This window comes from Miniopterus natalensis, chromosome 2, assembly GCF_054644295.1.
Source record: "Miniopterus natalensis isolate mMinNat1 chromosome 2, mMinNat1.hap1, whole genome shotgun sequence".
Classification (NCBI taxonomy): domain Eukaryota; kingdom Metazoa; phylum Chordata; class Mammalia; order Chiroptera; family Miniopteridae; genus Miniopterus; species Miniopterus natalensis.
In genome coordinates, this window is record NC_142082.1 from 2890057 (window position 1) to 2904694 (window position 14638).

General features: G+C 48.8%; 1 protein-coding gene across 1 annotated transcript in view; it reads right to left on the reverse strand.

Annotated features, from left to right (window-relative positions):
* GPM6A (glycoprotein M6A) overlaps positions 1-13344 on the reverse strand; it is a 161139-nt gene extending 147795 nt beyond the window's left edge. The window contains exon 1 of the mRNA XM_087813557.1: positions 13302-13344. Within this exon, the coding sequence (XP_087669683.1) occupies positions 13302-13305 (4 nt within the window). The 5' untranslated portion in view covers positions 13306-13344. The remainder of the gene's footprint in view (positions 1-13301) is intronic.
* Positions 13345-14638: the final 1294 nt, after the last annotated feature.

Sequence of the window (14638 nt, forward strand, 5' to 3'; positions counted from 1 at the left end):
TCTTGCCCAGAAGAAAGCACATTGGAGACAGAAGAATTTGTCAAAGTCAGACTTTAGAATATGACACAACTATGAAACAGACTGATTTCTGATGTGCTAATAATGAAAATTCCTTTCATAAATTGAAAATAAATTTTTAAATGTTTAGTATCCTTACAGTGGTTAAAAATATTCATGTACAACCAAATTTTTGCAGTATTGTATTTAGCGTTCTATCTTGAACATACTGTCAAAGAGTATTTAAATAAGCAATTTATTTCTATTTCTTGGGTTTAGAATAAAAGTCTTACTGTTCTTTATTTATACCTTGGGGTGTTGGCTTTAATTTACCCTTAACTCTTCATACCTGTTAGAAGAACCCAGACATTCCTGGTGAATGGAAATATGCTATATTCTTCTCCAAATCTGAAAGTAGCAATGAATTAACCCTATTTTAAAAAGCAGCCTGATAGGAAAATCCTTGTGATTCAAAACATATATTTATACAACACAATATTCACATAGAAAGTTAAAGACAATAATTCTCTCTTCCCCACATGAGCAGCCTTACAGCGAGACGATCAATAGCAGGCAGACTAGCAAAGTGTATATACAAACTGAATATCTGTGTGATGTACTGACATTAACACCAAAGTAAAAGTAGGAATTTGGGGTCCTTCCTAAGAGGTGAATCTTTGATAATCAAAGGGTGGGAAAATGTGACCCTGAACTCCTCTACGGCATTGCTGAATTCCGAAACTCATCAGTTCCACCCTCTCCCTTCCCGAGCACACTACACAACCTCTCTATACTGACCGTAGGCCTCTCTCCTCACTGGATCTCAGCTTCAAAAGTCTTTAATCCAAATGTTATGACCATGTGTAAAATAAGATTATTATGCTAAGAGAAATAGGCCAGTCAGAGAAAAACAAATATCATATGATCTCACTTATATGTGGAATCTAACAAACAAAATAAACTGACGAACAAAATAGGACCAGAGGCAGGGATGTGTGGAACAGATGGACAGATCTCAGAGGCGAGGAGGGTGGGGAGACTGGAAGCGATTAGCCAAAGAAGTTACATATATATGCATAGCCCATGGACACAGACAACAATGTGGTGAAGGTTGGGTGAAGGAAGCTGGGTGGAAGGGGGCAAAGGTGGGGAGGAATGGGGGACATCTGTAATAGTGTCAACAATTAAGAAAAGAGAAACGGTGGTATTGCCATGTGTTCACACACCCTGTTTCCTTTCCTCCGGAGCACAAATTTAGATAAGAATCTCAGACTTCCTTGAGCTTAAGTGGAGACCTCAAGACTGAAAGTGTCCAGTGTAATACGGATGTACATACATTTACCAATTCAGGGCCGAACAGAAGTCTCCCATTGATCCTCCTTGTTCTCTTTCCCCTCATTTACCATGTGGACGATTCTGAGGCCGTTAGGGGACAACGATGACACTACTAGATTAAAGGGGTCAGTCCCCTACCCACTAGCCTCGGCACACCCCTCCCCACACTCACATTGGACTGTCACTTACGGGAAAAATTAATCTTATTGTGTGAGCCACAGAGGAAGGAACTGTTTTTTGCTGCAATTTAGCCTATCCTGAAAAAGTGAATAATTTTCAACAAAAGCCCCTAGTGTCCATTCAGGTGCTCTCAATCTTGAGTGAATATTGGATTCAAGTACCAAGCTCTTTAAAAATGCCAGTGGGTTGGCTACACCCTGAATCAAATGAAACTGTATTTCTATGGGTGGTACAAGCATCACAATTTTTAAAAGCTCTCTAAGAGATTCTGACTCAAACTAAAGGTTGAGAACCACTGCCAACCATGGAGCTAAATTTACATTCAATCTTAGTAAAGGTAATGTCTTAATCCAGTATTTTATCTGTTTCACCCTAGATCATGTAAATCCTAAAATTATCAACTGAAGGTGTTACAGTAGGAATTATAACCCACCCCACCATTCTTTTGCCATTGTTTCTGTAAATGCCGACGCTGATGAATATTTAGCTTGTAGATAAACAGCATGTTTATCTAAGAATCTTAGGAACTAACTTCAGAAGATACAGACTCAGACCTTCAGTCATCCCAGTTCCGGGAGATTTGATGACCTTTAGCCACAGAACCAAGATGATACACACCGGCCCATCACTTGACCAGTTTCAAGATCCTTATCTGAATGGACTGTGCTGGCCTGCATGCAGAGAACTTTTCAACCCTCCTCCCCTTGATTTCTTTGTTCTGCTTTGCCTCTCCCACCTTATAAAAATGTCTGCTTTCATTGAGATGTTGAGATGGGCTTTGTCTCCCATCTCCTAAAGTGACCGGCACTTGAATAAACCTCTTTCCTTTCTCACCAGCATATGTCTCATGAGTTTGGTTTTTGTGGTGGCAGGTAGCTGAACTTGGGTTCCAGTTACAAACACAAAAACACACATTGAAATCCTGGAACCCTTACAGCAAAAACACTCCATAAATATTTTGCAATGGCTTCCAATGAATTTGTCCTTTAGTTTCAGGCAAATGTTAGCCTTCCCTTAGTTAAAATAAATATTCATTTGGTCAGAACATAGTGTTTGAAAAAAATTTAGTTTCCACCAAGGAACAACTGCCATAGTCATGTAAAAATGAACTCTGGTTTCATGAGGTATAACTTTACAAACATTATAGCTACCTCACTGCTATTTCAATTCCATGAACTAATGGTTTGTTTTCCAGTCTCCAATCTATGCTGCTGAATATTTCATCACAACACTGCCTAAGAGGTTATTTAAACACAACTTTTCCAGATGCTGTAGGATAAGCAAAAATTATCACATCGACTGAGTCAATTATTCTGTTCTTAAGTTCAACAGTCTAATTCTAAACCATAACCAAAGCAAGTATTAATCCTTTTAACCTTAATTTGTGGGGCTCCTGAGTTTTAGTTGGTCTTCTAGATCTGGAACCACACCAGAAGTTCACACAAGGGGCGGGGAGCCGAAAAGGAATCTTAGCTAGTCCATGCTACTGAACAACATGAGGAAGGATAAATTATTTAGTCTCCACCAATGAATATGCAGTGCATAGCTTTCTTTTGCATTATATTGATTCACAAGTTTAAAATTTGCCTGATGAATGGATTAGGCAGATAGGCTTTACAAATTCTGATTTTTAAGACCATCCCTAAACACATATTGAGTGGTGTCTTGCTTCGAATTCTGTTTTATTCCTAATGATACTTCTACCCATAAAAGCCACAGCTAGTCCATTTATTCCTAAGAAAACACACGGCTATCCTGTACATTGGTTTTGGGGGGGAAAGCACTAATTTGAGTGAAGTTTGTCTGATACAAATATAGAGTTTCCTGTGTGATAGGCTTAAAAAGAAATTAATATTAAAGACTTAGTTAAGAGAAACTTACTTTTGTAATTAATTTTTGTGTGTGCATGCACGTATGCACACACATGTGTTTACATGTATTGAGTACCATCTCTTGGTCCCACACTTTGTTAAACTATTTTAAATGCATCCCCTTATTTATTCATGTCAACAAAAACAGGTGATACATAGTAGTATTATCATGCCCACAAATAACAAATAAAAATCAAATAACAGGGAGATTAGATCACTTTTTCAAAGCAGTGAATCTAGGAATTGAAAACAGAGTTTTTAAATTTAAAAAAATGCAATAAAAGTGCCATGAGTTTGCCAGGGAGGGCTGATTTGTTCAGGTTGCTTAGAAATTAATGAACTAGAAAACATAAACTTCTGGTTAAGTTGATATATAAAGTAAAGTACTATAACCATTTTTCCACCATTAACCTGTCTGAGAGAAGTCTACACTTTATAATTCCCCCGTCTCCAAAATATTTTTTATGTAGGAAGAAAATATAATTATTTGTGGCTTGTAACAAAAAGAAAAAAAATTCTTTTCTATTTGTATTTTATATAGCAGTAGAATTTAATACAAAAAATAGATTACCTTCCCAAACTTCCTTTCTCTAGAAAAATAAATCCACCATAGCTCCTCTCAAGACAATATCTTGGACTACAAAATGCCCTGGGTCTTTGTTGAAAACAAAACTTAAGTATTTGTCATGCCGTGTTCATAGCAACTTCGCTGCACCTCTCCTTGTTGTTGCCGGGTTTGCTTAGCTTTGTAACCTAAGCAATGGCACCCAACAATTCAGCAAATAATCATTTTTAAATTAAAAGATTAAGTCCACTGAAAGCCTGATTATGAAAACTGGAAGAAAAAAAAAGGAGTGCAAATAATTTCTAGCTTAGTTCAGAAATGAACATTAGCAAAAAATGCTTCACTAACCCCGTGAAGTTGCTCTTTAGTGAAAGGGCGCATTTGTTTCCCTAGGAGACGAAGCTTCTGTGCAGTTATATATTCGGAGTATAGAGACTCACTGAGGTGCCTAAAGGACGGGATGCTCTGACCCGGCCTGCAGCCAGTCGGCCTCCACCGCCGTCACGGGGAAGGAAATGGCTCTTGTCCTGAGCGTTACTTCTAAGGATGCTGTGATCAGAACTGAAACTCGACCTAGAAGCTGTCATGGTTCTCAAGAGGCATGAGAAAGGGTTTGGCAAGTGTTCATAAGAACAGGAAAACAACCAACAAAGCAGCCAGATGCCTTAAACTTTCAGGACAGTGAAGAGCCTGACAGCCAAGGATGCCAGCCAGGGGGCCGCGAGGGGCAGGCCCTGCTCCCGGCCAGGGGGCCGCGAGGGGCAGGCTCTGCTCCCGTTTGCTGTCTGTCAACAATCAAAGACTAGAGGCTTTTTCTTACTAAACAGCCAATAAATGAACAACGAGCTACAGCCTCTGGGACAGAAGAGGAACGACAGTGACAAAGAAAACAGAAGACTCGGCTTTGGGAGGGCACTCGGCCACCCGGCCCGAATGTGAACATGTTCAGTGTCCTTGTGCGGACGACGGCCGCCTCTTCCATCGGATACCAGCGTGGACTGGTTGCTATTCTAAAACAGAAGGAGATAGTTTTGTTCTCATTTTCGCTGCTACTTCCTTCCTTTCAACTACATCTGTCCTGAGATCTGCCAAGTCCCCTGTTGCTCCCTCTCTGAAGGGCTGCAACGGGAAGGTCCTGTGACAGAACCATGCTCTTAGTCCTTGTATCAAGCCTTCCCCCATCTATGCTGCCAAAATCCAGGCTCTTGGGACAAAAGGCCCAGGGGGTCTAGGATATTTGCAGAGTGGTTGTAACTACGGGCCGTGACTGAATAGGAAAGAAGTAATGACAGGCTGGAGTAGAAAGAAAGCAAATGGGACGCGGCTGTAAGGGCCATGTGGGGACAGTGAGAAGCTGTGGAGTTGGTGACAGAGTTGAGGACCTGAAGGACGAGATGCTGGGACTAGCAGAACCCACTCTGCCCACCACCAGGGCACATTCATATTTTGTTCCACTGATTGGAACTCCTTGGCTCACATGTGATACAACGTGAATCATGCCCTCTGAGGTCCTGGCACGTAATTGCTATCGTGTTATTTAAACAAATTAAATATATTTAATTTACATATTCAGTGGAAAAGAGGAAGGGGGTTAAGAATTTTTAAAAATATGTCAGCTGGGCGTGGCTCAGCAGCTGAGCATCGACCTAGGATCCAAGAGGTTGCAGTTTAATTCCTGGTCAGGGCACATGCCCGGGTTGCGGGCTCGATCGCCAGTCGGGGGCGTGCAGGAGGCAGCCGATCAATGACTCTCATCATTGATGTTTCTCTCTCTCTCTCTCTCCCCCTCTCCCTTACTCTCTCTGAAATCAATAAAGATGTATTTAAAAAAAGAATTTAAAAAAATATGTATTCAAAAAAATCCCACTTCATGACAAAATCCAGGGGTGAGTCACAAAGCCGAGGGTGAGATAGAGTCTCAGAGATGGAAATAATTACTGTTGAAAGGGCTGCCCACATGGGCTGGACATGCTGGCAAGATCTTGGGGAACACAGGAAGAAAACCGAAGAGCTGGCAACGTATTCTACAAACAAAAGAGAGTGAGCAGGAAGGGACTCGCTGCAGAGGTCAATTAGGAAGCCGAATGGACAAGCAGACTGAACATCAAAGAGGCGCACTTCCTCAGGGTGGGGCCCTGTCCCATCCAGAGGTCAGCAGAGTGGAAAACTCAGCAGCCTCCACGTGAGGCAGGTGCAGGGGAAGCTCTGCAGAGGGGTCCCGGGCGTGTGGCCCCCACCTCCAGGGCTGCCCAGGTTCCTCTGGGGCTCCGCCCACACTACCACCACCCGCTGCCCGGCGGCCTGCCGGCCAGGTTCATTCGGAAAACCTCCCTTGATGACCAACCGAGCTTCCGCCGACCTTCCATTCTGGACCAATGGTTTTAGCAATCGGTTTATTTCATCTCGACCTCCATTATCAAATCTTATAAAATTCTCAAATAGTTCTCTGTGAGTTTTATATCTGCAACTAACACCCTTTTGCAGCAGAAATTAGAAGAAGGGTGGGCATGTGATTGACCCTTAAGAAATATTTGTTCAGTGAAGTCAATGTTAAAACTGATTTTTAATTTCGGTTTTTATTTTCTTAAATCTTCTCAGCTTTACTAAGGTGTCACTGACGAACAAAACTGTATATACTTAAAGTATGCGACATGATTATGTGATATATGTGTACACTATTAAATGAAACAATTAAGTTAATTGACACATCCATCATCTCACAGAGTTATGTTTTTACTTTAATGGTGAGAGCACTTAAGATCTACTCTCCTAGAAAATATCAAGCATACGCTACAGAGTACTCATTTATCATAAAGTGCTGGGGACCCCACGTGCAATGATTCTGTCACAGTGATGGTTTTAATATGACGCAACGAGATACATGAGTTTTCATTGGTGGTTTTAAAAATTTTTACCTCCCGTGAGGTGGTCACCACTTTATACTGCAGTTTATTTAAACCAGGATGCATTTATCATGTCGCGTAAACAGAAGCCCATTAAGATAATTGCTGTGAAATGAATGAAACTAATTAATAGCACTAATTTTTCTAGTGGTCTCTACTTCATTTGTACCAAGCAGCCGATTACTTACAAACTGTGCACTTACAGTAATAGCTGCTCCGGCTCTGCCCTCTCTGGAGACTTCTCACTGTGGACTCACTTTCTCACACACACAGTGACTAACAAACAGACGCGGCTTCTCCTTTGTAAATCTTTCTTTAGAAGGGAAAGAATGCGAAGACAGCGACAATAATGGCTACCCTGTCACACGTCTCATATATCCTTGTCGTGAATGTGTCCTTTCTGGACTACTTAGAAAACTCAGGAATGCAGAAAACACCCTCAGCGCTCAGTGTCCATTATCTGCACTTAGGTGACTTGCTAAGTACTCATGAAGCACTTACAATGGGCGATGGCACATAGTAAACGCCACAGAAATATTTGCGAAGTATGCAAAATAAAAATACTTCGCATTTCACTAGCACGGGAGGGGTGAGGAGCTGAGGGAGAGCGGGGGCACCCACCTACGACAAACCACATGGGCGGGAAGCGCTGTTCTGCCAGGAGGCCAACAGGCCGGGCATGTTCCAGTCATCAGGGAAAACGGAGCGGGGAGAGGACCAGCCAGGTCTGGGAAGGATGAATTCCGCTGGAACATACTGAAGCTGAGGATGAGAGAGGTGGCTGGGTGGAGACACCCGAGCATGGCGACAAAGATTTGGGAGCTATGTGCACATAAATCCCACCTGAAGCCATGAGGCTGCGAGTCATTAGTGGTCTTCGGGGGAAGAGTTCAGTAAACTCTGGAGGGCACCCGTGGGCACGAGGGACCGGCGGGGAAGAGAGGCGGCAGCTGCAGACTTCGCAGGCGCAGCAGGGAACGTAACCGCGCTCCCAGGCGTAGCTCTCGGGAACACCTTCAGGGCCGGGGACTCGGCGAGGGGTTCCAGGCGATGTCGACGTGGCAGAGATGCGAGGAAAGGCTGCAGCTGCGGGTGCTCAGCCAGCCGGGGAGCCCGGCATTCTGCAACGGCTGTTTCCGACGGTAGCCCCGACGTCCCGCCCAGCGCTGGTCGGGCTGGACTGCGGGTCGGCACCGCACGTCTCTGCTCAAGCCCAAACCTTCTCAACCTGATCCCAGTAGTTAGTGGGGCCCAGGAGTTAGTATTTAGCGTATTTCCTAAGCTATTGGTTTTGCAGGTCAGCCCTATTTTTTTGGAGACGTGGTTTTGTTTACTAGATCATGAGCAGTGTGCACAGAGCATGTGGCGTCACACGATCCTAGTTCCCTCATCACTTGTCAAACAGGTGAAAATAGGATGACCTCAAATCGACGAAGCTGAAACAGAATCTAATTCTTTTTAAGGCCTCTAAGTTTCCAGGTTGAAACGAATTCTGTCCTTGAGTTTAAACCCATCTTACCCCAATTTTTCTTTGTTTTTCAATTGTCTAGGCTAAAAGCCCTATATTTTTGTAATCACAAATGACAGCTCTGACCCTTTCCTGTTAAAAATAATAAAGTGAGATTTACATTTAAAGTTTTGTTAAATTGGCATCTTACATATTTAATTTAGAAGCATATCTTGCAAAAACAGTAGAGTTAAGTGTACACTTACTTTTAGTCGACACAATACCAGTTCAAATTATGTATCTTGTGCAATTAACCCATACGTGAATAATAAAGCCAGCTTCTAAACAGTTCACTCCAAAGCAATTAGTCTATTGTGACAGTGGGATAGTGAATAAAGGACTTATGCTAATTGACCTACATTACAATTTAAGATACAAACTCAATTCCAGGTAAAATAATCAGTAATCTGAAACAGCCTCAGAAACTTCAGATTTAAATTAAAATAAGAAAGATTAGCTGACCGTGTGACATTACTTTGAGTTTTCCCAGCGTTCTACTAACGCATTTCCAGGCATAAATTTACACACTCAAATGTTTTGCTGTGAAATTTTAGTGTCACTGTCTAGATTTCTTCGTATGTCTAATTAAAGGAGCACATTTATCATACGTGTTTCAGAAAACTTCTATCAAATTTTCAGTTGTAAAGCTGATGTCTGTTTTGTGAAGCGGGCTCACAGGACACTTCTTTTAGGAACAAGACCCATTCCTTGGCTACCTCAGCTCCTCCTTGAACAGGCATGTTGCTCCCCACATCAAGAGGGGGGTCTAATGCCCCTGCCCTTGAATATGATGGCTCTGAGTGACTTTTGTGACCATTAATCCTTGTAGCAGAAGTGACATTCTGGGAGGACTTAAGTTGCTCCAGGTCAGAGGGACACGTGCAGCTTCTGCCTGGGCTTCTTGAAACACTTGTTCTAGGAATGTTCCCTCTTGGATCCCAGCCACCACTTGTGAAAAGCCCAGCCCCCTTAGGGATGGCTCCAGCGGGACTTCCAGCCAACAGCCAGCATCCACTGCCCGCTAGATGTGGGAGCTATCTTGGACAACCAGCCCGACAGGTCTTCGTGGGGCTGAATCCCCAGCGGGCCCTGGACAGCAAAGGCACAGCACACCTCAAACAAGAACTGCTCAGCAGTCAGCCCACGGGGCCATGATAGATAATAAAAAATGATGTTTTAATTCACCAGTTTGGGGGATAGTTGTTACACAGCAAAGATAATCAGAATATTAGTTTATATTTCTCTGCTCAGGTTCAGACTATCAGACTATCAGACTTTCATAATTCTCTAGTGAAAATAACATACTAGAGGCCAAATGAGCCTTTAAAAATTTGACCTAGTAGTCTAACATCATTAAAATGTTCTTGATTTCCCTAATGGAAATAGCTGGACCTTATCTCCTTTACATGTTTTTTCCTCTAATTGTTACTGAATCAAGATCTGAGCTACATAAATTATAGAATCTTGCCTCATGAAACAGAAGAGTAAACAGGATCCCGGAGACTAACAGGACCCACCCAAAGACGTAAGGGACCATCATCTACTCCTGCTTTAAATCTCGGCTCTTTGTGCCTTGCTCATAACTGCCTCCAGGGGGGCATATTTTTCCTGGAAAAAGTGTGAGTTCAAGACAATACCATGTCTCATTAGTCTCTGCCTAAGTCAGCGAGCGATTTTATGGCTCCTTAACCAAATCAATCTTTACTGAAATTGAATGGCAAGCAAAATATTTCTGCTGATTTTCTTCCCTGGTCAAGTTTATGGAATCCTGAAATGTTAAAGATGTCGCATTTCCCTGTCCTAACCGGAGGGCGTTCAGTACATATTTGTGGGTGAGTCTCCACTTCCTGCAAACAGTGTTTATTCTTTCTCTCCCTGTCCCTCAGCCAGCACCCCCTCCACTCACACCTTCAAACAGATAACCATCATGTGGAGCTACCCCCCACTACAGGTCGGTAACCCTCAAATCTTTCCTTTTCGTCCTGCGTTCTGATTAAATTCTCATGATGTATTTCCAACCTACTGAACATTTGTGTTTAGATGTCTAGCCATCGCCTCTTAACTAACATTTCAAAAATAAAAATGGATTTTCAGTCCAAAGTAACCAGAAAACAAACCATCTGGTTTTTCCTTTAAATATTCTACCAAGGGACCCACTCTGTCCCAATAGTCAAGGTTTCCAATCTCCAGAGAACATCTTAGTGATTCTCCTCTTTATTGCCCAATGGCCTAATTTTATAGATGGTAAGAAATGTCTTTCATCCACCTTTCCCCTCCATTTCCACGGCTACCCCAACTCCACGATGACTGGGCCACTACGCCATGTCATCCGGGATGACAGTGAAGCTGGGTCTACCCTCTCCAGTTCACCCTCGGCATTAAAAACACTGCTCAACGTATCTTCCCCGAACACTAATGTCCTCGCAGTCTTCCCTGCTCACAAGCCTCCCATGGCTCCCTATTTCCTGCTGTGTAACTTCTGACCGGCTGTATTTGGGGCTCTTCAGAATCCACGCCACCCTGTCAGCCCCGCTCCACATCCAGCTGCTCCCAGGTCCTCCCTCCTGCTCTGAGGGGGGCCTGTTATTCCAGCGAGAACACCTCCTCCCCTCCCAAGTCCTTCCGGGCCCTCCAAACCAGCTTCGACACACGCCCCCCTTCGTGAAACTCTCCCCAATACTACCTGTGGAGCTAAATAACGTTCAGCATGATTCTTAAGATACAAGGGAGTCGCGCACTGGCCTGAGATTCCACAATCAGGGAGCCTGCAGGTGGAAGCGGACCTTGCAGCCCAACGGAAATTCTCTGAGCAAATGCAGAGGCCTGCGTCTGACACCCTTTCTGGAGCGCAGAGTTTGGGGCGGAGGGGAACCCTTGCTACATACTTAGAGGAGCTGAGGAAAGAAAAGCAAGGAAAAGGGAGAGGAGGTGCCAGTATCTCAACGTGCCTCCCTCGCAAACAGCTCTTTTTCCTTGAGCCTGTGCACCACGGATGCCACGACTATCACTTCCCCGGATGGCTTGACGCATCCACTCTCCCACCCTCCCACAGCGCGAGCTCCTCTCCTCCAACAGGAACCGATGCTGTGGTCACCCCACAGCACCACCTTCCTGTCTTTAAATGATAAATTTCGGTGATCGTGGCAGCAGGAAAAGATGGGCGCAGCTGCTGGCACAGCTGGGCACTGGCCTACACTGCCTCCCCCTCACCCAGCGATCTGGCCTCCAGCGCTGGCCCTTGCCCCCCCCCCCCCACCAAGCATAAGAAGTTCTAAGCAAGGAAGTGCTGTGATTCTCGCCAGTGGATTTAAAGAGGGAAAGACGATTCTAGGTGACCGAGGGCTTTCGCTCTAGTTTCAGGACGTATTTCCTTCCTTCTTTCTGTCACCCACCCGTCTGCTGGTTGGCTCTCCCTCCTCCTGGACTGGGTCTGGGTCACTGTCCCGGTCCCGGCTTCAGGCTCTCACCCTCCTTTGCTGCATCCCGGTTATTTCTCTACCTCCCTGACCTCTGGGTTCTCACCCGCTTCCTCTCCCCGCTCTCGCCTCCCAGCCAGCCAACGCCAACAGGAGGGAGTTTCCAGTGACCTCAGTTACCGTAGGGAACATGCCATCCCTCCCTGGGGGAGAAAGAAGCCATGACACTAGGTATCTGTCCGGTTCTTAAGGGTGAGAAACCATGCCCAGGATTCTCCTGAGCGCCCGGGTCAGCTGCACCTGCGCCCCGCAGCAAGGCCTGCCTGGAAGGTGGCATCAGGCAACTTTACCCAAGGGCCCCGAAGCAAAACCCAGGACCAGCTGTTTTATTACAGACGGGAGATGCCCGCTAGAGGGGTCCCTTCAAAATCACGAGTGCCCGGCCTGCGGGCAGGGAACCCCTCAGGCCGGAGGTTACAGGGTAAAGGCCCCATTCCTTCTAGACCTGTGCGGGACCCACAGCCACCCTAATGCCTCCGACAGTCGGAGACCAGCCCCCACCGACGCTCGGGCCTCCCGAGGAGCTGTGCGCGGCGGGCCGCTCCGTCGGAGCTCACGTCCATGCGCCAGGGAGGGAGGGAGGGAGGCCCGACCCGCACCCTGCGCGCCTGGGAACTGCTCCACCTCGTCTCCCACTGGAAACACTCCTGTCTCAGAACGTCTCAGGACAGCCCGCTCCCGAGGCCCCGGGCACTGCGTCCAGGCCCCGAGGTGGGTCTTTCCAAGGCTCCCCCGTCGGGAGGGGGCTGCGGCCGCCGGCCCCGGGCGCCCCCCTCCTCGTCCCGCCGTCCAGGCGGCCGTCCCCTGGCCCCCGGGTCGGCATCTGCGCCCCAACCCGAGCCCGCGAACTCGGGAGCTGCCACCCGAGCTCCTCGTGGGTCCCGAGGGCGCCTTCCGCCCGAGAAATCCCCGCGACAGGGGCGGGCGGCGGGCGGAGGGGGCACGGGGGGCTGCAGCTCCGGGACCCCCCGCAGCTCCGGGACCCCCACCCCAGCTCTCCCACCCCCACCCGCTCCCGGGGCTGCTCCCGGCCCCGCCACTAAAGTCCCGCGTGGACTCTAGGAACTCGAGCGCCGCGACCTGCGCGCACCCGGGCCGGAGCCAGTTGGGGTCCCGGAGCCAGTTGGGGTCCCAGGCGCGGGCAGCTCGGCCTCGGGACGCAACGTCCAGCCCCCGACAGGGGCGAGGCGGGGTCGGGCGTCGCCCCCGGAGGTGGACGGGGCGCTGCTGGAAGTTCCCACGCCCCGCTCCCCCCCCCCCCCCCCCCCCCCCCCGCGCCCGGCACCCTGTTCCCCCCACGAGGCCCCGCTCCAGGGCGCACCCCGACGGCCGCGGTCCCTCCGCCCGCTCCCAGGACCGGTCGGGACTCGGAAGCGGAGCCGAGGGGGGCTGCGAGCGGACTCGGGGACCTCGGTCCCCTTTCTCCCGCACCCCGCGGGCGGAGCCCCGGCCGCGCCGCGCACTCACCCATGGCCGAGGCCGAGGTCCGCGTCCCTCCCGCCCGGGCGCTGCAGGACCTGGTCTCCGCTGCGCTGCGCTCGGGCCCCGCGGAGTCGGCCTGGCCCCGCCCCGGCCCGCGCCCCTCCCTCCCCGCCGCCTCCGGCCACGGCCCCCTCCGCCCGGGCTCCCCCTCAGCGCCCCTTTCGCTTTCGGGAGAGCCAGGCGCCCAGGCCTCCGCCTCAAGCGCACCGGGAGCCCCCCCGCCCCCCAGCACACGCGCCCCCCGCGCGCAGGCCGCTGGGCGAGCCCCCGACTCCCCGGAGTCCGGCCGCGCGGCTGGAGGGGCGCCGGGCTCCCCGGCGGGAGGTGCGGGCTGCAGGCGACTCCGTCTCCCAACCTGTAAAGTGAAGGACCCAGAAAAGTGACCTGGAAGGTCCCTGCGAGCAGAAAATAACTACGTGACTCCGCGGGCCACCGGCCGTCCCCGCGGGACTCACTCCGGGAGTCAGCTCAGCGCCCCAAAGGGCCTTCGCTGCCGGTTCCACGCACCGCACCCCCGGGAAGCGCACGAGCCTGTGCCAGGGGCGAGGGGAAGAGCCAAGCGCGGTGCGCCCGGGCCGGCCGGAGGAGCCCTGGCATCGATGGGGAGGACATGGCACCGGAGGAGCCCTGGCATCGATGGGGAGGACATGACACCGGAGGAGCCCTGGCATCGATGGGGAGGACATGGCACGGGAGGAGCCCTGGCATCGATGGGGAGGACATGGCACCGGAGGTAGCGAAGAGCGCGCTTGGCAGAAACCCCCGAATGATGCAGAGCCGGTGGTTCAAAGACTCAAAGACGCACCCGCACCGATGCGCCGGGCTGGCTAAGGGGGGCCGCCCCTGGGAGGGGCTGTGACAGCACTTGGCCCCTGGGGTGGAAGTGCCCCTGTGGGAGAGGAGAGAAGCATCGGCGCGGTGCCAAGCGCTCAGCAGCCGCGATGCATCCCTGCTGGAAACTCTGCCCTGCCCGGGCTGCAGCAAAGCACCCTCACCCACCCTTCAGCAAACTCAGAAGAGGGTGTCTGGGGACTGATGCAGGAGCGCAGCTTTCGGGTCAACGGAGGCAGCTCACCACGTGTTTCCCCAGGAGCTATCACAAGATGTTATAATTCTCTAAAGATGACATGATGCTGCAACATGGAATAATGATAACAACATGAATTAAGTGCAATTTACTGTCAGGCATTGTTCTAAGGGCCTCATAGTAACTCGTGTGATTCTCACAACAATCTTATCAGGGAGATACTGTTATTCCCACTTTACAAATGTGGAAACTGAACCACAAAGAAGTATTTCACTGGCGGGAGCCGCATAGGCCA